The following is a 22,695-nucleotide window of genomic DNA, read 5'->3' as shown; positions in this document are numbered from 1 at the left end:
CAGAATGTGGATTCAACAAACATACATCCTCCTCCCACCAATGCACTCCAAGGGAGGGTGGTGTTGGGGTGGGGTCTGACTGCCTCTCTGAAAGGCTACGCCTCTCATTCAGGAATACGGGACTCAAATGATTTAACACGGAGCACTGAAACTTGATTGTGGTTGGGCGAATATGGCCAGCAGTTACATTCAGCTTTGCACAGTCTTCTTCATTGGAGGCAACAGGGTCGAACGTGTGGATAATTCCCTTGCACATGGTTGGTATCAGTAACCAAAGGGGGTTCCTCCCTGTCTTTAGGCATTGGATGAAGGACTGGCCAGGGCTCCCGGAATAACTGCCCTCTGCTTCACATCCGCACCTGCAAGCGTCATTTATATCCAGCTGAGAGGGTTGGCAGGGTTCATATATAACACATGAAGTGTGAGCATGGTGGGGGCTGCCACAGACGGAAGTTCCCCAGCTTATACTTCTTAAAACTCCAGCCTCCTTGTTAACCCGCTTCGGGGATCCGTGATCCATCTACAGCCCCAACACTAACCCCCACCCCCAAGAATTCCACCAAATGAGGCTGGCTGTTGCAGAACAGAACCGATACAAGAGCTTGGTATTTGAATTCTCCAACCCATCCCCATTCCGACCTCTCTGTCTCTGGTCTCCCACGTTGCAACAAGACTCGAAGAACAGCACCTGACAGGCCATCAAACTCAACTGTTTCAGATAGTCAGCCATCTCCGCTTTGATTCACGCATTTCCAGCATTCATTTACTTTTTCCTGGTAACTTTAAGTCATACTTGGCTCCTCTAATGTTCGGTTCCCCTACACATACCTTTTGTCATTCACTGGTCTGTACCCGTCAGCACACACCAGCACCAACTGTACCATTCAGACTCTCCCTGGTCTCCACTGCAACATGGACCTTCTTGTTCCATCTCTCTGCCCCTCCACAAACAGTCATCGACCTAAAACAGTTGCTCTGTTTCCTTCTTTACTGATGACTTCTATCATTTGCTCTCTTGTTACAGATGCTTTGTGCCGGTAAAGCTCTGCACAGTACAATTCAAAACGGGCCAAACAGAGAGCTAAATAAAGGATTTTTACTTGCTCTGATACTTCCCCACACAAATGCTACAAACTCCTGTAACCTGTGAACGTAGCAATGAAAGCCAATGAATAATATTTTGTTATTCCACTGCACTTGAAGCACAATGTTATTACGGTCCCCTGTGCATCCAGCATCATCCCAGCTCATTGGATGTGGCTTCTAAAATTGGGCAAGCACCTCTAATACTGTGGGTGAATTTACAAGAGGGCTGAAGCAGGCAGGCAGAACACTCACTCCAGGTTTATAACAGCTCTTCACACATCGAAGAACGACCTGGTTACCCTTTGTCTCAGCCTTAATCTACGGCACGCCCAGAGCAAGTCAGTACAGTGAATCAAAAACATAATCGAATGAAGTTACTCTTAGATTGTAAATGTTACAACTATCAGAATGAACAGAATAGTCTGAGGCTCTTTCGAAGAGATGAGAGAAAGGGTAGATTTCCATGTGCGTCGTTTAAAACTAGGGGTCATCAGTATGAAACAGTCACCCATAACTACAGACTCAGGAGAAATGTTATTGCACAATCCAATACATTTCCATATTTCGTTATGGCAAGGAAGGAAGCAATTCAACCTATCAAATCTGTGCCAGTTTACAAAGCATCCCATTCCCTCAGTACAGTCAGAAGAGACTGCAGATGCTGGAATCTGCAGCAAGAAACAATCTGCTGGAGGAACTCAGCGTGTCGAGCAGCATCTGTGCGAAAAGAGGAATTGTTGACATTTTGGGTCCTGATTCAAAGTTTCGACCCAAGATGTCAACAATTCCTCTTCTCCCACAGATGCTGCTCGACCCGCTGAGCTCCTCCAGCAGATTGTTTGCTGCTCCATTCCATCAGTAATTTGGAAGCCTCCACAATGTTGGGTGCTTGGAGTGGGCAGCATTCATGTGTTTAAGGGAAAGCACGACATGTACTTGGAAGTGAAAGGAACAGACAGAAATGATGGAATCAAGGGATATGCTGTGGTATAGGGGTTAGATTACCAGACTAACAGCAAGATTTCTAGACCAGCAATGGAGAAACTTGTGCTTGAATCTCTCTGTGGCAGCCAAGGAATTCAAATTCAAGTAATTAAGTAAAAGTGGCATTTAAAAAAAAACTGGTCACAGTAACCACAAAGCAGCTTGATAAAAACCCAGAGGGGGATACAAGAGACCGCAGATGCTGAAACCTGTAGCAAAAAATAAACTGCTGGAGGAAGTCAGCAGGTCGGGCAGCATCTGTGGAGGGAAATGGACAGTCCATATTTCGGGTCAAGATCCTTCATCTGGACTGAATGATAGAGGGGAGATGGCCAGTATGAAAAGGTGAAGGGGAAGGGGTGAGGCAAGGGCTGGCAGGCGATAGGTGGATGCAGGTGAGGACGGGTGATAGGAAGATGGATGAGGGGAGGGTGGAGATTGCAACAGAGGCTGGGAGGTGATGGGTGGAGGCAACAAGAGGCCGCGGATGATGGAATCTGATAAGAGAGGAAGGTAGAGCGTGGAAACCAAATAAAGGAGGTGGGGTGGGCAGAGGGGGACGGTGGGGGGGGAGTGTGTGGGTGATGGGCAGATGGGGTGGGTAGAGGAGGGGAAAGAGACAGTGATGGGGGGGTTGGGAGGGAGTGGGGCGTGTGTACGAGGAACTGGGTAGATCAGGACGAGAGAGGAAAGGGGCAGAGAGGGAGCAGGTTACCTGAAATGTTCTCTCTCGTCCCGATCTACTACTCCCACTCTCCCCTCCTCCATCTGCCTGTCGCCTCTCTTCACCTGGATCCACCCATCACCTGCCAGCCCCTGCCACACCCCTTCCCCTCACCTCTTTATACCGGCTATCCCCCCTCTTTCTTCCAGTCCAGATGAAGGGTCTCGACCCAAAACGTGCTGCCTGAGCTGCTGAGTTCCTCCAGCAGTTTGTTTTTTGCAAGGAAATCTGCCTTCTTTTTCTGGTCTGGCCTACATGTGACCCAGGACCCAAAAACATGGTCAATTCTTAACTGCCTCCATGCTTACGGGACAATTAGGGATGGACTTTTCAGTCAGTTCTCAGCCAGTCAACTGCTATTACAGAAAGAAACCTTTCTCACTTCCAGAATGGAGGTGAGGGGATACAGGAAGGGCAATCAGATTAGAGTAAGTTAATGTTTTGAAGAAAACAGTGAATAAAGTTAAAATAAAAATGATAACAAGATAGGAAAAGAAAGCGCAACCAAGAATCTGCTGGAGGAACTAAATGGGTCAAGCAGCATCTGTCAGGGGAAAGGAATTGTCAACATTTCAGGTCAAAACCGTGCATCAGGACTCCTTCCCACCCCCATCCTCCCACAGATGCTGCTCGACCCACTGAGTTCCTCCAGCAGATTGTTTGTTGCTCCAGATTCCAGCATCGACACTCTCTTGTGTCTCCATAGGGAAAGAAAGAATTGAAATCATATTGGGACCACCTCAAAGTAAACTATTTCATTTATAAATTTAGTTATTATTCCATTTATTTGGAGTTAAGATTACAACAGGGTAGATGCAGAGTTGATAGCAGTGATGTCTAAAACCAGTCTCAAAATAAAGGGTCGACCACTCAGGACAGAGATGAAATTTCTTCACCTGAAGTGTAGTGAGCCTTTGGAATGCTGCACTCAACTGGGCCATGGAGGCTTAGTCACTGAATCTATTCAAGACTGACATCAATAGGTATTTAGATCTTAAGAGGATGAGGGGATATGGGTCAATACAGGAAAATGGAGCTGAGCCAAAAAAGAAAAGCCATGATCTTATTGAATAGTGGAGAAGCACCAAAGGACCAAGTGACCTGCTCGTGCTCCTATTTCTTCTTCTGTGTTATATACTATAGGCCGTGCTCAGTACTATGATTATTTTGTTACTGTAACGTTTGCAGAAGTTTTCAGAGTTACAGTATGTATCTAATGAGCTAATGGCAAGAGATAGGAGTCCCCCAGTATCTCTCAGTGTTCCAGGCCCAATCTAAACCGTTGTGGAGTCATCCACCGAACAGTAATCTTTGTTGCAAGGACAGCACCTTCCCAAGGTCAAATGCCACACTTCACAGCACAGTGGAATAAGAAAATGTTGCAGGGGTATTTAGATATGTGTTCATCTATTGCGATCAAACTGCCAAAATACAAGCCACAAATTATAAATGCAGTGACACAAAGCAACACACCACACAGACAAATACACGTGATGCACAGCAAGCTAATATCCAACTTACTCTGTGATTTTCTTTTTACTTACTGATTTTGCAAAGCTGAAGAAGCTTTTAGTCTCCCCGGTAACCATATTTGATGAGCCTAGAAGTTGGTGAATACACTGTTGTGATGCTTGCAATGCTCAAACAGTAGTTAACATTAATGAAATGGCACAAACTGTTCAATGTTTAATTTTGTGGTTCTCGAACATGCCGAGGCTTTTGGAATGGTGGAACTTACCATACAAGATGTAAGTTCCCAGTGGTTTCAAGAGGCCAAGCCCCTTGCCAGTGTTTTCGCCACATAAGCAATCCAGGACAATATCCACTCCATCAGGGGAGATCCTGAAGATGAACCAAAGATGGATCTTACTCCAAGGCATTTCTTAAAAGATGAACTCTTGATCCCCCCATCTACCTCGTCATGGCTCTTGCACCTTATTTGTCTAGCTGCCTCAGACTATATTTCCTTTTCTCCCTCTCAACTTGCATTGGTGTCGTTATGTCTATTCTGTTGCTTATTTGTGAACACGTGAAAGTTATGTATAATTTATGTTAATTCATGTTAACTTATGTTTGCCATGTTTGTAATGGACTGTGCTGCTGCTGCAAGAGGCTAATTTTCATGGGATTTACACCCTGTGTATGTATGCCAAAGACAATAAACTTGAACTTGAATGATTTTTAAAGAACAGTGGTTTCAATAACAGTAACCCTGAAGCTATTGGATTGTCATATAGACTCATTGGTTCACTCATGTCCCATTGGTAAGGAAAGCAGCCCTCATTATGTTGGGAAAATAAAATGGGCAGGTTTGGCATAAAAATTGCTTCTTGATGCTCATCAGACTAGGTGGGTGAAGGACTTTACCTGTGCTGTGTCTCTCGATGACCCTATCACCCAGACTTTATATGGCACCAATGACTTTAAACTTCCTTCTGAATAGCCCCAGGAAGCCACTCAATCTGAGGGCAATTGGGGTAGGGCAGCAAGCATTGGCCACGAATGAATAAAGCAGCATCTGATACAGCCTCTGGTGGATGAGATGACCTCTCTCTGGGTTGTTGTCAGGTACGTAAAGCCTCGATTGTTCCCCTACCAAACTGGAGCTACTTCATTACAACTCCAAGTGGGATTCTAGTTAAGGACAGGAAGTACAGCCACAATCCATTCAGTGCCAAACCGTTTACCCACAAGCTGAACAAAAAGCCCTTCTCAATAGCTCCAGCCTTGGTTGGGTGATGGTGTTGAGAATTCCTTCACTTGAGCTGCCTTACCTTTTTACATCCTGCACATAATCAGCGTTCCTGTCAATGAAATGAGTGATGGTGTCCTTGATGGCTTCATGCTTGAAAGAGGAGGCTGTTCCAAACACCGTCACATCTGGAATGGTGGAGCACAGCTGTGCTACAGCTTGACCCTGCAGCAAGAACAATCAGATCATGCTTTAATCGGGTTATCTGCCAGTGGCTGGAAAGCAAAGTGAGCAGACACTGTCCAAACCACTCTTACAGTCTCAGAACTAGTTGCTAGCTAAACGTCGGGTACTCGACGGGCATGTGCCAACAGCTGTGCCCAGTGACCTCAGTGGAACGTGCATTAGTGTCCCCTTTGGAGGTCTGAGCACAAGATCTGAATGATCCCATGTTCCAGCGAGGGTGCAGGATGCCGTTAGAAGTGGCATCCTTCAGAGGAGACTCTAAACTAAGTCCCATCTGCTCTCTCAGATGTATAGCAAAAGTCTTCATGGCTTCAACCATATGGAAGAGCAGGGCAGTGTCAGGAGCTTTGGCCAATCTGTCACAAGCTGCAGGAGCTGCACAAGGCACTGGTGAGACCGCATTTGGAGTATTGTGTACAGTTTTGGTCGCCCTGTTATAGGAAAGGCATCATTAAACTGGAAAGATTGCAGAGAAGATTTGCAAGGATGCTGCCAAGACTTGAGGGCCTGAGCTATAAGGAAAGGTTGGGCAGGATAGGACTTTATTCCCTGGAATGTAGGAGGCTGAGGGGTGACCTCATAGAGGTGTATAAAATCATGAGGTGTATAGATAGTGTGAATGTACACAGAGAAATAAAGGACTGCAGATGCTGGAATCTAGATGAAAAACACAATGACATTGCAGGAACTCAGCAGGCCAGGTGGCATCCGTGGAGAAAAGCAGGTAGAGAAAAGACCGACCCAAAACGTTGACCGCCTGCTTTTCTCCACGGATGCTGCCTGGTCTGCTGAGTTCCTGAATGCATATAGTCTTTTTCCCAGGGAAGAGGAACTAATAACTAGAGGGCACAGGTTTAAAGTGAGAAGTGAAACATTTAAAGGTGACCAGACAGGTAACTTCTGGATGCAGAAGGTGGAATGAACAACATTCAAAAGACATTTGGATAAGTACATAGATAGCAGGGGTTTAGAGGGATATGGTCCAAATGCAGGCAAATGGGACTAGCTTGGGGGGCACCAAGTTTGACATGGACATTGGGCCAAAGGATCTGTTTCCATTCAGTATTTATGACTTTATGACTCTAAAATCAGAGTGAAACCCCTTTACTCACTGAGTCTAACCACATAGGAACGGATTGTCTGAAAGTTGCACTGAGGTCTCCACATTCAGCTCTGCTGACAGCAGTGGAATAGAGTGTGCAGAACAGAGTGCCAAGAATCACACGATCATTCAGTGCTGGTGAGCACAAATTTCTTCCCCAGATTATCTGGTACAAATGTCGAATACTAGAGGGCATAGCTTTGAGGTGTGAGGGGGAAAGTTTAAAGGAGATGTGCGGGGCAAGTTTTTTACATACAGAGAGTGGCAGCTGCCTGGAACGGGCTGTCAGAGTCGGTTGTGGAAGCAGATAGGATAGTGGTGATCAAAAGGCTTTTAGATAGACATATGAGTGTGCAGGGAATGGAGGGATGTGGATCATGTGCAGGGAGAAAGGATTGGTTTAATGTGGCATTATGTTCAGCACAGACATCGTGGGCCGAAGGGCCTGTTCCTGTGCTATACTGTTCTATGTTCTCATAATGTTCTGTTTCCTACCTGGATGGCTACACCACTATAGTGCACGCTAATGTTAACATCGCTGGGGTCCACTTACTGCGTCTTTGAAAGAAGGCCACGCCTAGAAATTCAGTGCTGGGAAAAGCCTGTTAAACATGCAGCACGCATGGGCCAATGCATGCTTTATCCAAGGGACTGACACTGCCACGTTCTGCTGAGCACTGGGGCCTGAGCACTGCTTGCAATAAAGCTGGGACTTCATGTTTAACACGCCCAAATGGCTTGTTCCAACACAGCTACACCATGGATCACCAAGCCCCAACTTTGGACACACAATATCAGTTCACCAACAAAATTTTCACACAGTGCAAATAAAAGTCACACTACACCTTTCTGTGCCTCATACAACAAAATACACTGTGATGACATGTGTTTCTCATTCAAAACATTAACAAGTCTGTCATCCTTCACATGTAACTGGTCTATCATTCATTTGCAACTTCTCCTTTCTTGCTTTAACTTCCGATTCCTCAACTTATTCATTTTATTCTGAATATTCTTTATTGTTCAAATATGACCACAACCAAGTATTTTCATGTGTAGAAAATGGTCGAATTCTTGAGAAGGTCAAACTCTGTTTTTGCAGAACCTCACATACACTTCAAAGCAAAAGCAAATGGAATGGTTCCAGTTTGTAGAATGAAGCATCAACACGTTGATGCTCGGAGCGGAAAGAACCAGCTCGTGTGTTTATTTTCCATTGCGGTTGAGGTCCAGTGTTACACTGAGTCACATTGTCTACGGCAAAGAACCAGGGCGCTCGGTCACCCAGGAGCCTCCTCCTACTCTTCTCCTCCTCCAATCGAGACTGAAGCTGACAAAATATCGGAAACTAAGGAAACCACGGACATGTTGACAGGACATCCATGAATAAAGTTCCCAGGGCCGGAGATAAAATGGGTAGAAACTACTGCTTTCTCTTAACAGAGGAGCCAGGAACAAGAATTTAAAATAACCGGTGGAGGATTAAAAGTGAAGTGAGGAATATTTTGTCATCAACAAGACGCAGGTGGTTTAGAACTCAAGTGGATGTGGAGGAAGAAAACTTCCTCACTCTTTAATCAGGTGAGTTGTCCTTCTTAGCCAGTCCCTCAGGATTTCTTGCTTCCACTCCAGTTTTGTTGGTGTGGAAGTGACCGATGAGGTCAATGTGTGAACCACACACTCCCTCAGATGGGGCAGGAGGTACAACTGCAAGGTTATGGACCAAATGCTGGGGTTAAGCTGGACGCGATTTTTCAGGCAGTGACGATTCAATGGGCTGGACAGCCTCTTTCCCAGCATTCTATAAAGTGGAGGATGTACCGGTTTAGCCACGAACTTATTGAATGGAGGAACTGCCTCAATAAGCTCCAGAGGATTCTCCTTCTCCCATTTCTTATATTCCCATTGCTTCACCTGCTTCTCTGTTGCAACACAGTGCAAGCATCATATACTGGTGTGCTTTGTTATTGAACCTGAATAAAGAACAGTGCCTTGCTTAGAAGTTCCCAGGGTCATAAAAAATTAGCAGCAAGAATAGGCCACTTGACCACTTATGTCTGCTGCTGTGCCATTTACTAATATCATAGCTTTAACATCAACCTTACATTCTTGTCTACCTGAGGTCCCCTTTCACCCCTTTATGAAGTATCTAAATACCTCAACCTTAATAATATTCAAAAATTATGCTTCCACTGCCTTTTGAGGAAGAGAGTTCCAAAGAATCTCACCCTCTCAGAGAAATAAATTCACCTCACCTCTGTCTGAAGTGGCTGACATGTTATTTTTAAGATCTTCCCACAAAAGGAAACATCCTCTCCGCCTCCAACCTGTCAAGACCCTTCGCCAGATACAATACTAGTCCGTCCAACCCTTCCTCATAAGGGAAGCCAGATTTTAGTCTAGGACATAGAACATAGAACAGGACAGCACAGGACGGGCCCTTTGGCCCACAATGTTGTGCCGACCTAAATAAATACTACTCCATGACCAATCTAACCCTTCCCCCCTACACAGCCCATAACCCTCCATTTATCTTACATCCATGTGTCTATCTAAGAGTCTTTTAAATATTCATGTTGTATCAGCCTCTACCACCACCCTCAGCAGGGTGTTCCATGCACCCACCACTCTCTGTGTAAAAAATCTACCTCTGACATCTCCCCTAAACTTTCCTCCTCTGACATTAAACTGATGACTGATGTATTGGCCATTGCCGCCCTGGGAAAAAGGTGCTGGCTGTCCACTCTATCTATGCCTCTCATAATCTTATACACCCCTATCAAGTCACCCTTCATCCTCTGTCGCTCCAATGGGAAAATCCCTATCTCTCTCAACCTATCTTCATAAGACATGTTCTCTAATCCAAGCAGCATCCTGGTAAATGTCCTCTGCACCCTCTCTAAAGCTTCCACACCCTTCTTATAATGAGCTGACCACAACTGAACACAATACTCTAAGTGTGGTCTGACCAGAGTTTTATAGAGCCTCAACATTATCCCGCAGCTCTTGAACTCAATCCCTCCACTAATGAAGGCCAGCACACCATACGCCTTCTTAACCACCCTATCAACTTGCATGGCAACTTTGAGGGATCTATGGACTTGGACCCCAAGATCCCTCTGTTCTTCCATAACCTCTCCTCTAGTAAACCCTCTCTGAAGTACTTGCAATGCATTAAGATCCTTCCTTAAATAAGGAGACCAATATTGTACACAGTAATCCATATGCCATGCCATCAATGCCCTATGTAACTAAAGTATAACCTCTCTTCTTTTGAATTCAAATCCCCTCACAATAAATGACTACACTGTTAGCTTTCCTAATTACTTGCTGTACCTGCATACTAGCCTTCTGTGAGTCATGCACTAGGACATCCAGATCCCTCAATCTCCCGTGTCCAGTGGAAGTTATTGTAATTGGAGCTCACCAGTACTCCCATCAAAGTCCAAAGTCCACCCAAAATATACTGCATCCTTTCCCACTCCGTGTGTCACAGAGTCATACAGCACAGAAGCAGGTCTTTCCATCCGTCTCGTCCATGCTGACCAAGATGCCTTCCTGAGCTCGTCCCATTAGCCTGCTTTTGGCCCACACGCCTCTAAACCCTTCCTATCCACGTACCTGTCCAACTGTTTCTTTAAATGTTGTAATTGTACCACTTCCTCTGGCAGCTCATTCAATATACCCACCACAATCCTGTGTGAAGACTTGCCCCTCAGGTCCCCTTTAAATCTTTCCCCTCTCACCTTAACCCCATGCCCCCTAGTTTCAGACTCCCCTACCCCAGGGAAAAGACTCTGACCATTCACCTTATCTCTGCCCCTCATGATTTTATAAGCCCTCTATGAGGTCAACTCTCAGCCTCCTTCACTTCAGGGAAAACAGTCCCAACCTATCCAGTCAACTCGAGCCCTCCAGTCCCAGTAACATTGTTGTGAATCTTTTCTGTGCCCTCTCTAGCTGAAGTCAGCAGTAGTCAGATGGACAGTAACCCTACTCTCTGGTTTCTCCCTGGTTCACCTGGTCTGCAGGCTTCTGTAGAACATGCCATTATAATTAATGGTATGGCTAATCATATTTATTCAATTGAATTGTCCCATAAGGGGCAGAATGCAGTTAAAATATAGATACCCAACAACGGTGTCTGACTCGAACCACTTCACTGCACTAAGAACATCTTTCCATCTGGCTCACCCTTGCAATGCAGTGAATGATGTGCAGTTGTTGAAAAAATTAATCCTATCACCACATTTGGGGCTGGCAAAATTAGTAACTCTTTAATCATATTTCATTCATTTGGGGGATGTCGGCTTCAAGAGGAAGGCCAACACTTCAGAAGGATGAGGAGAGGACATTTCAGAAGGATGAGGAGGGATCTCATTGAAATCTACTGGGTACTGAAAGGTTTGGATAGAGTGGACATGGAGAGGACATTTCTAATAGTGGGAGAGTAGATTCCGAGGGCACAGCCTCAGAATAAAGGGACGTCCCTTTAAAACTGAGATGAGGAGGAATTCCTTCAGCCAGAGGGTGGTGAATCTGTGGAATTCATTGCCACAGAGGGCTGTGGAGGCCAAGTCATTGAGTGTACTTAAGTTAGAGATTGATATGGTCTTGATCGGTAAGGGGGTTAAGGGTTACAGGGAGAAGGTGGGAGAGTGGGATTGAAAAAATATCAGCCATGATTGAATGGTGGAGCAGACTCGATGGGTTGAATGGCCTAATTCTGCTCCTATATCTTATGGTCTATGGTCTTACTGCCCATACCCAATTGCCCCTCGAGAGGGTGGTGATGAGGCACCTCCTTGAACTGTTGCATTCTTTCTAATGAAGGTGCTCCCACAGCTCTACAGGGTGGGGTATTCCAGGACTTAGACCCAACAATGCTGAAGAAATGATAACATCTTTTTAAAATCAGGATGGTGCATGACTTGGAGGTGGACCTCCATGTAGAGATGTTCTCATACACATGTTGACTTTGTCCATCTTGATGGCGAAGGTCATGGGTTTGGGAGGCGCTGATGAAGTAACCTGGTCGGGTAACTGGAATGTATCTTGTACATCTTTGTTGGGGGAAATTAACATACGGTGGCGGATGGGTGTCAATCAAACAGGCTTGCTCCAGGATGGTGCTGAGTTTCCCGAATGTTGTTGAAACTACACCTCATCCAGGCAAGGTGGAGAGTATTCCATCTCACTCCTCACTTGAGCCTGGTAGATGGTGGAAAAGACTTCTAGTGCCAGGTGGTGAATCACTCACTGCAGGATACCCATCCCCTCAACTTCAATTGTCACCTTGTGATAAGCGTTAATTAATTGCATGGAAAATTAACATTCAGAAGTGTTAAGTCTCATTTCTTCAAATTTTGAAAATATAAAATTTAAAGTAAAATAAAATTGTTTTCCAGATCCTTTCTTCCTCTTTATCTAAAGATGGTTTACCTCTTTTTATTCCCATCTTCAAATGTTATTGAATTCACCCATTCTAAGCAACTCTTAGGCAACGGATTGTAGAGGGTTGTAGACTCAGCCAGCTCCATCACAGGCACAACCCTCCCCACCATCAAGGACATCTTCAAGAGGCGATACCTCAAGACGGCGGCAGCCACCAGTAAGGACTCACACCATCTGGAACACGCCCTCCTCTTGTTACTACCAACGGGGAGGAGGTACAGGAGCCTGAAGACCCACAATTTAGGAACAGCTTCTTCCCCTCCGTCATCAGATTTCTGAACGGTCCATGAACCCATGAACACTACCTCGTTATTCCTTTTTTTTGCACTATTTACTTATTTTATAACTTATAGTAATTTTATACCTTTGCACTGTACTGCTGTCGCAAAACAACAAATTTCATGCCATCTAACATCAGTGGCAATAAACCTGATCCCAATGTACTTAATGTTGGAATAATCTGTCTAGATGACATGCAAAGCAAAGCTTTTCACTGTATCTTGGTACATGTGACAATAATAAACCAATTACTAATGGAGGGATATAGACCATGTGCAGACAGAAGGGATTGGATGTCATCAGCTTCATTAGTTCACCACAACATTGTGGACCAAAGGACCTGTTCCTGTGCTGTACTGTTCTAAGTTCTTCCTCATCAGCCCTTGTGCAAGATTATTTCTAATTCATTTAATCTTATTGCTTAGGCGATACCCAGCTACTTTCCCTGTTCACCCTGCCCTGTGCACCTTCCTGCGGTGGCTGAGAATTCAATGCACAAGTACTGCAACAGCATGCCAACTGTACTAACAGTAAATGGAAATCAAAGAACTGCAGATGTTGGAAACCTGATGTAAAAACAGAAATTGCAGGAAATATTCAGTAGGTCAGACAGAAAGAGAAATAGTTGATGCTTCAGTTGAAGACTCTTCATCAGAACTAGGAAAGAGAGAAAACAAGTCAATTTTAAGTTTCAGAGAGAGTGGGGAGCAATGTTTAGGTCAAAGAGAACTTCTGTGATCATGATCGTGACATCCGAACAGACACTAAAATGTTAGTGTACAAAGCAGTGGTGATCCCAATGCTCCTGTATGCATCAGAAACTTGGACAACATACCGACAACATCTGAAGGCACTTGAAAAGTTCCATCAACGCTGTCTTCGAAATATCTTAAATATCAGCTGGGAAGATAGAAGAACCAACATCAGCATGCAAAATGAAGCAAAAACAACAAGCATTGAAGCCTACGTTATCAAGAACCAACTAAGATGGAGCGGTCATGTTGTTCGGATGAAAGACGAACGACTGCCGAAACAAATCTTCTACTCCCAGCTTAAAGTAGGCAAATGTAAAAGAGGCGGACAACAGAAGAGATTCAAAGACGTCTTAAAAGCCAACATGAAGAAATGTAACATCGACATCAACAATTGGGAAACCAATGCCAAGGACAGGAAACTCTGGCAAACCATCATCCAAGAAGGAACAGCAACTTTCGAAGCCAACAGATGTGCAGAATTAGAGGAAAAGAGAAAAAAATGGAAAGAGAGGCAGCAACGACCAAAGCCCAATCTGCCATCTGGAACTACCTGTCCTGAATGCGGAAGAACTTTCAGAGCCAAGGTTGGACTCATAAGCCACTTGAGAGCCCATAAATAGATCAACGGAACGAAGACCATCATCCTCGACCTCAAGGGATAGCCACGACGACGGATAGGGTGGGGCCAGGACTGTCACGTTATCTGGTTGATAGACTAATGAAGGCAGTTAAATAAAGAGAAAAAATGTAAAAGCTTTGAAACAGTATCGGTATTGGTTTATTATTGTCACTCGTACCGAGGTACAGTAAAAAACTTGTCTTGCATACCGTTCATACAGATCAATTCATTACACAGTGCACTGAGGTAGTACAGGGTAAAAACAACAACAGAATACAGAGTAAAGTGTCACAGCTACAGGGAAATGCATTGCAGGTAGACAATAAGGTGCAAGGTCAAACAAGGTAGATTGTGAGGTCAAGAGTCCACCTCATCGGATAAGGGAATCGTTCAATAGTCTCATCACTGTGGGATAGAAGCTGTCCTTGAGCCTGGTGGTACGTGCCCTCAGGCTCCTGTATATTAAATGCAGATCAGAGCTGTAGGAAATGCCCAGCAGCCTGGGCAGTGTCAATGGAGAATGAAGCAACTGTTCTCACTTCCACCAGGTTTTCCACCAAGATATCAATACAATTCAGCTGGCTGATGTAACTCCAGCTAACATCAAGTTCTGTTTACTGACATGTCAAAGCAAATTAGCACTCATTCAGTTGGAAATTTTCAAACATTCTAATATAACAGGAGAGAAGCTATTTTTAAAATAATGTTCAGGAGCTTTAATACCAAGAACTACTTGCCCAATCCTAATTTAGAGATTGTGTAGACTTCAGTTATCCTGTACACAGACAGATAGACTCCAGGATGAAATAATACACAGTAGAAATTCCATTATTTCAAAGCATTGCTTACTTTTTGGGAAATAACCATCTCAATAAAGGATCTTTATGGACCTCCAGGCAGAAACATTAAAAAATTGCAAGTAGACAACCAGTTATCTTTGAAAAACATTTTGCATGTTCCATCAATTGAAAACTTGCCACAACAGTACAGCAGTTGGTGAGACCACTCTAGGTACTGTGACTCCTTAATTAAAGAAGGATACATTTGTATTGGAGGTGGTTTGATTCCTGGGATGAAAGGGGGTTGCCTTATGAGGAAAGATTAGGCAGGTTTGGCCTCTGATCACTTTTGTTAAGAGGACAAGGGGTCATCTTTATCATATAAGATTCTGAGGGAATGAACAATCTGCTGGAGGAACTCAGTGGGTCGAGCAGCATCTGTGGGGGGGGGGGGGGGGACAGGACCTGATGCAGAGTTTCGACCTGAAATGCCAACAATTCCTTTCCCCCCCACAGACGCTGTTCGACCCGCTGAGTTCCTCCAGCAGATTGTTTGTTGCTCCAGATTCCAGCATCTACGGTCTCTTGTGTCTCTAAGATTCTGAGCAGCCTTGACAGAATGACTGCCAAGAGATATTTCATCCGTTAGGGATCCTAGAACTAAGGATAAGATGGGGATGAGGAAGAATTTAATTTCCCAAAGGGTTATGAACATCTGGAATTCCGTATCCCAGAGAACTGTGGAGACCAAATCATTAAATGTTTAATAAAATAATTTTAAATATTTAAAACCGAGATAGGCAGATATTTAGACTTTTGGCAAGGGTTATACAGAAAAGCTGGAAAGTGGAGCTGAGGCCATGTTGAAAGTGGAATGAATAATACATCCTGCTTCTTGGTCACTTTCCCGAAGGCATCCATTTAGTGTACCTGCTGAACTGTTTGCAGGGATTCCCATCTGCTGCATTTCATTAAAGATGCTGGAAAAGTTGCAGGTTGTGCCATCATTTGCACAGTCATATAACTAGTGTCTACAAGAAAATAGGAGGGAATCAAACCCACGTAAGTATGGACTTAACCTCAAAAAATGAGCAATCATCCTGGAAACAATCAAAAGGCAAGACACTACACATCACAACATGACTGATCTGACGAAACAAGCAAGATGGTGGAGAAACTCAGCAGGTCAGGCAGCATCTGGGAAGGGAAATGGACGGTTGACGTTTCAGGTCGAGACCCTTCATCTAGACAATGAGGGGCATAGCACAGAGACACACTGCAAATGAATTACATTGCAACTGTCCAGACAAAGGGCCTCAACCTGAAAAGTCAACTGTCCATTTCTCTCCACAGTTGCTGCTCGACCTGCTGAGTTCCTCCAGTAGATTGTTTGTTGTTCCAGATTCCAGCCTCTGCAGTCTCTTGTGTCTCTGTGGCTGATCTGATCTTGGCCTTAGATCCACTTTCCTACCTGTTCCCCACAACCCTTCTCTTATTCAATGAATTCAGTCTCTACCGTTCTCTGGGGAGCAAGTACCAGGGGTTCATGATCCTCAGAGAGAAAGTGTTCAATCTCAGTCTTAAATGTGCTAACCTATTCCCCGAGTCCCAGGTTCCTGATTCCCTCCTGATGGCTCTTGTAACCAATGACATTCAATGGATCTCAAAAGGTGAGGACAGTGGAGGAGATACAGAACCATTGAAATTTACAGCATAGAAGAGGCCATCCAGGCAATTGTGTCCATTCAGGTCAAAGTGATAAGATTTCTTTAATAGTCACATGTACACTGAAACACAGTCAAATACACCTTTTGCGTAGAGTGTTCTGGGGACAGCCCGCAAGTATCGCCACACTTCCGGCGCCAACATAGCATGCCCACAACTTCCTAACCCATACGTCTTTGGAATGTGGGAGGAAACCGGAGCACCCGGAGGAAACCCACGCAGACGCGGGGAGAACGTACAGACTCCTTACAGACAGCAGCCAGAACTGAACCCGGGTTGCTGGCGCTGTAATAGCATTACACTAACCGCTACACTACCGTGCCTGTATTGGTTTACTGCCACTTCCCAGCTGTTAGTTCACATCCTTGCAGGTTACAGTCAAAGACTCATCCAGGTACTTCTAAATGGTGACTTTTCCCATTCACACTCCAGTACCAGCCTTGGCTGTGCTCATGTTCACTCACTCAGCTCCCTCTGTTTCAATGGGACAAATGTGCAGGTGGGTGTACCACCAGCAACTGAAGACCCTGTGCTCACGTGGCACCAACAAATGAAGCCAAACTGCCAGAAGACTGCACTTGAAACTTTGCATTCAGTTCTACTTCTGCGACTAGTTCATACCCAATTTAAATTCAGTAATCAGTGGTAAATAATGAATTCCACTGCAATATGTTATATTATAATGAGGGATACAGCAAAGAAATACTCTGCAATGGGTTCCACTGCAATGGGTTGTACTGCAATGAGCTACACTACAATGTGTTATATCATAATTGGTAAAACTGCAATGGGTTGCACTGTAATGAGGTACACTGGAATAAGTTATATTGTAATGAGGTGCACTGCAGTAAGATATAGTGCAGCAAGTTATACTGCAATGCATCACAAGGAAAGGTGGCACATCATACTTACACTACTGCACCTCCCTTCTTCTCAGCACCAGCACTTCACTAAAATCTTCAATGGAAGTATTTAGCTGACGATCTAATTATCCCATTGCAAATTATTTTTGCAGTGGGATAATTAGTCAACTAAATACTTCCATTGAAGTATGACTAATGTGATGACTTCACGCAGTGGAAACCCAACGTTTCTGGCAATGTAATTCCTTGGCTTTCAGGTGCTTTGGAGCAAGCACCAGGTCACCACACACTGAAAGACGTGTGTGCACGGAGAGCCACGTGCCCACATGCAGTCGCTGCACCCATTCAAAGCCAGCAGCTCGTACATCGACCGGTTGCGAGGTGGGCTGGTAGGGGCATTCCGTCATCTCGCGGGCATTCCTGCTCATGCTCACTGCAGCAATACCGAATCGGCTACCCAATCCCCAGGAGACCCCAGCTCTGGAGGATGGCACTGGGATCATCAAAATCCTGGAACTCCCTCCTGACGTCATGGAGGGAGCAGTACACAACCTGAAAATGAAACCAGTGAAAGAGGACGAGAATCAAACCCAGAGACATGGGATTATTAGTTTTTTCTTTCCAAGGAGGAATGCCCACGGGATTTTGTAGCAGCTGATTTAATGGTGTAGGGGTTCCAAAGAGGTTCACCACCCCATCCTCAAAGGTGTTTAAGGAAATGTCTCTAAATGATGGCTTTGCAAGTGACACTCAAGTCCCCCAAAAAAATAAATGAATGTAAGGAAAACAATCACCCCAAGCAATGCATCAGATGCATCCTTTGTGTGAGGTACCAGCAGGTAAATGATGGGCCAAATGGTTCTGCAATTCTATTTTGACTCAATCTGAAGGGGAACAAAAAGTTGAGCAATTAAATATGAGGTGGTCTGGAATAGAAGCAGAAGCAAAAGTGGGTGGTAGAGAGAAAAGTCTGGCGGGTTTCAGTGAGCGACTTTCAAAGCAGTTTCTGTCCGGGTGTACCAGACACAATCAAGGAGTTTTGGTTCTCATTTGCAAGTGGATTCAACAGCCGCAGCTGCAGAGAGAGACTGCACAGACTGAAAATGAAGCTGATGAAAGAGAAGGTGGATCAAATCCAGAAACACGGGATGAATCATTTCATCAATTCTGTTTTTACAAAGCAGAATGCCCATGGGGTTTCTGCAGCAGGCAATTTAATTGTGAAGGCAATGCTTTTCTTCTAATATCAGTGCGCCATCATGATTTCCCTGCATCATACACACCTCTTTGCATAACTGACTTTATCAATGACGTGTCTCAACTTGCATTGCACAGAGTGAGGGCTCAAGGCCATTCAGCCCACAAAGGCAATGTAAGCATAGCTTCCAGATGTACTTGTATTTCTGTTTCACTGGTCTCCTTCAGGAACCGTAATCATCACACATTGCAGCTCCCACTAGCTCATCCCAGGCACATCTATCTCATCCCCTGCCTCCTATTTCTAAGATCACTCCCAGCGTCACTTGGCATTCTTTGTTCTTTGTCCCATTTCTTGTCGTCTCCCAGCTTATTTTCTTGCTTCTATATCTGTATCTCTTTCTCTCTCTCTCTCTCTCTCTCTCTCTCTCTCTCCCTCCCTCTCTCTCTCTCTCTCACTCACACCCTCTGTCTAGCACAGCAGAACAAAATTAAATTGAAAAATTACATTCTTTGGATCTCAGGGCATTCAAGGCGAGGATGTCTACTTCCAGCAGACTATTCAGACGTGCAATGAATAATAAAATGTCTGACGTGACACAAGGCTGGAGCTGCCTGGCTTCGGAGATGAAATTTAATGAGGTTATCAAGCTCCTGAATTCTTACCTCCTGGAACATTTGGAGACACTGAGATTTATTATCATTTATTGCATTCTTTAAGGATTTAGAATTTATTTTCAATTTTTAAGTATTTTTAATCCAAATTAATCTCAATAAACCAGCCAATCAGAGCCTTTTATTCAGCTTTTCAATGGTCAGTGACCTAAAACATTAACTTGCTCTCTCTGTCTTGATCTATACTGTCGCGCTCGCTAAACTCCCTTCAACCTCAAACAGGGTCACCTGAGGCTCCCCCTTGGCTCCCACAAGCCGCTTGGTACAGCAGTGGTTTGGAGTTTATTTTCATCTACTAACCTCATGGAGTTCTGTCATGGATGTTACTTAGTCCCCAAGCAGGTGAAACAGAAGTGTGTCTTCTCATGGAACTGATCTCTCCGATCTCTGCAACCTCCTTGGCATACAATGCTCTGGTGTTCCCAGTTAGCATCATCCCATTACCATCCTGTGTGTTGGCCTTCATTAGTCGGGGGATTGAGTTCAAGAGCCATGAGGTAATGTTGCAGCTCTACAGAACTCTGGTTAGACCACACTTGGAGTATTGTGTTCAGTTATGGTCGCCTCATTATAGGAAGGATGTGGAAGCTTTAGAGAGGGTGCAGAGAAGATTTACCTGGATGCTGCCTGGACTGGAGGGCATGTCTTATGAAGATAGGTTGAGTGAGCTGGGGCTTTTCTCTTTGGAGAGAAGGAGGATGAGAGGTGACTTGATAGAGGTGTACAAGATGATAAGAGGCATAGATCGAGTGGACAGTCAGAGACTTTTTCCCAGGGCAACAATGGCTAAAATGTGGGGGCATAATTTTAAGGTGACTGGAGGAAGATATAAGGGGGATGTCAGGGGTAAGTTTTTTTACACAGAGAGTGGTGGGTGCGTGGATCGCACTGCCGGCAGAGGTTGTGGGGGCAGATACATTAGGGACATTTAAGAGGCCCTTAGACAGACACATGAATGATAGGGAAATGGAGGGCTATGTGGGAGGGAAGGGTTAGATAGATATTAGAGCAGGATAAAATGTCGGCACAACATTGTGGGCTGAAGGGCCTGTACTGTGCGGTAATGTTCTATGTTCTATGTACCTAACGGGGCAGCAGATTGCTTTTGCAGAACACCTATAATGTAGCAAAACCTCAGACAAAATCTGATGTTGAACTTCACAAATAGACAACAGGATAGGTGACCAGAAGCCAAGAACTGCAATGGTTCTCAGAGTGATGAGAAGGGGAAGAAGCCTGATTGGGGCAAATGAGATATGTTCGGTGGGTGAGACATTTGTGCATCTGTGCAACCAGGGGCCAAGGTTCTTTGCACACATGTAGTGCTGGTGATCAAGCATGAATTTATCCCCCCGTTGTTTCTGTTTGGGAAGGCAGCCAACATAATCAAAGACCCCTCACACCCCAGACATTCTCTCTTCTCCCCCCTTCCATCGGGCAGAAGATACAAAAGTTTGAAATCACGCACCACCAGGCTCAAGGACGGATTCTAACTTTATCTTTATAAGTCACATGTACATCGAAACACACAGTGAAATGCATCTTTTGCGCAGAGCGTTCTGGGGGCAGCCCGCAAGTGTTGCCACGCTTCCGGCGCCAGCATAGCATGCCCACAACTTCCTAACCTCTTGAATGGACCTCTTTCGTGATAAAGGTGAACTCTTGATCTCACAGTCTACCTCGTCATGACCCTTGCACCTGACTTGTCTACCTGCACTGCACTTAATCTGTAAAGCTATAGTCTGCATTCTGTTATTGCATTCCCCCTTGTACTATCTCGATGTACTTATGTCTGAAATTATCTGTCTGGATGGCATGCACAACAAAGTTTTTCACTGTATCTCAGTACGTGACAATAATAAACTAATTACACAACACTGTCCTGAATGTACATGTGTAGGGATGTCAGATGTGGACTGGACTTGACTCTTGAGAACCCTCACACTGAATAGTCAGTGACAATCACTCAAACACAGAAAATGACCTTGGGCTGGTAGGTTTTAAGGAATATCTTAACAGAAGAGAGCGGTAAAACTCTGAGGCAGCACTCATTAGCATACATGATGTGGAGACCCAAGAGACTAGAGTCTGGAGCAACAAACAATCTGCTGGAGGAACTCAGCGGGTCGAGCAGCATCAGTGGGGGGGGGAAAGGAATTGTTGATGCTTCAGGTCGAAACCCTGCATCAGGACTGAGAGTGGAGAGGGGAGATAGTCGGTATAAAGAGAAGAGGGGTATTGGCTCATATGTGATGTATCTGTCCTACACTAATGGAGTATGGCTCAACATTACGGTGCATAAACAAGTTTCCCCTAAGTTCCACACAAGAGCCTACAATTAGAAATATCCATTAAGACGTCGATATGATTTCAATTCCCCATTACAAGATGCTTCCTGGCATGAAAGCTTTGCAGGTGGCAAACAACACTGTGTTCTCAGTTAATTAGGGCATGTTGAAGCTCAGCTACTGAGAGCCACAGTAATGATGAAGCAGACAGAGAGGGAAACAGAAATATAATTGGCATTCCTTCATCAATGTTGGGTCTAAACCCTGAAAATCCCCACTCAACAGGTACCTGTTCCTCCATGGTCTTCGATTGTGTCTGTCTTTTTTTGTACTAAGACCTTGTTTTTGTACAGTCATTTTTTTCACTGCACAGTATTATTTTATGTATAATTGATATTCCGTGTGTGTTGTCTGTACCTACGTGCCTGTGATGCTGCAGCAAGCAAGTTTTTCATTGTACCCTACCTCATCGTACTTGTGCACATGACAATAAACTCCACTCTTTCTTTAAGATGTTCCTTGAAACCGACTACTTGTGGAGGCATTGTGGCACAGGGTTTCTGTGGTTCAGGGCAGCAGATCCCTCCACCTTCACCTGTGGCAAGCAAGCTTGGGTACTAAGTGCCACTCTTGCCAGCAAAGCCCACATGCTGCAGAAGAATGAGGAGGCAGTGAAACAAAGAGCAGTCGAACCAGAGCGGAGGAAAATTAAGCCCGGGAAGCAGCTGGCTTTGACAGGTCGGATGAAAAGCAAGCTACAAACAAAGACACCAGGAGAACAAGGGCCCAACCACAACTTTAAATAACCATGAAGGATTGACCACAAAAAAGCACTTGACGACATGATCACTTGGTGCACTCATGCTTTAGGATCAGCTGCCTGCATCAGTCTCACATAGCCACAGGATGTGGTTATCCTTTCTCTGCCTCACATTCATAGGAATTTTCTGTGACTGAGCTCACACTACATCAGAGATCCCCAATAACTGGGATCACCAGCACTCCTTACTTCCTTTCTCCTGCAGTATTCATCCCGGGAAGGATCCTGCAACAGAGTTTTGAAATCAGATTGGCATCTCCAACTGAAAGCTGGAGGTGACTTGTTTCAATACAGAAATTTTGAGGCAACTGTGTTCATTTAGGATTAGACAAGAAAATCCTGACTTGGAAATAAATCACTGCCCCTCCAATGCCTAAACACAGAACATAGAACAGTACAGCATAGGA

General features: G+C 44.7%; 1 protein-coding gene across 1 annotated transcript in view; it reads right to left on the bottom strand.

The window, feature by feature from the left end:
* Positions 1-22,695, bottom strand: part of LOC127577312 (synaptic vesicle membrane protein VAT-1 homolog-like) — a 147,692-nt gene that overhangs the window by 81,960 nt on the left and 43,037 nt on the right. The window contains exons 4-6 of the mRNA XM_052028417.1: positions 5,569-5,711; positions 4,533-4,636; positions 4,339-4,394 (exon numbers count right to left, since the gene is read on the bottom strand). Coding sequence (XP_051884377.1) covers positions 4,339-4,394; positions 4,533-4,636; positions 5,569-5,711 — 303 coding nt within the window. The remainder of the gene's footprint in view (positions 1-4,338; positions 4,395-4,532; positions 4,637-5,568; positions 5,712-22,695) is intronic.

The sequence above is a fragment of the Pristis pectinata genome, chromosome 13, assembly GCF_009764475.1.
Source record: "Pristis pectinata isolate sPriPec2 chromosome 13, sPriPec2.1.pri, whole genome shotgun sequence".
Taxonomy (NCBI): domain Eukaryota; kingdom Metazoa; phylum Chordata; class Chondrichthyes; order Rhinopristiformes; family Pristidae; genus Pristis; species Pristis pectinata.
This window is presented reverse-complemented; position numbering and strand designations above follow the sequence as displayed.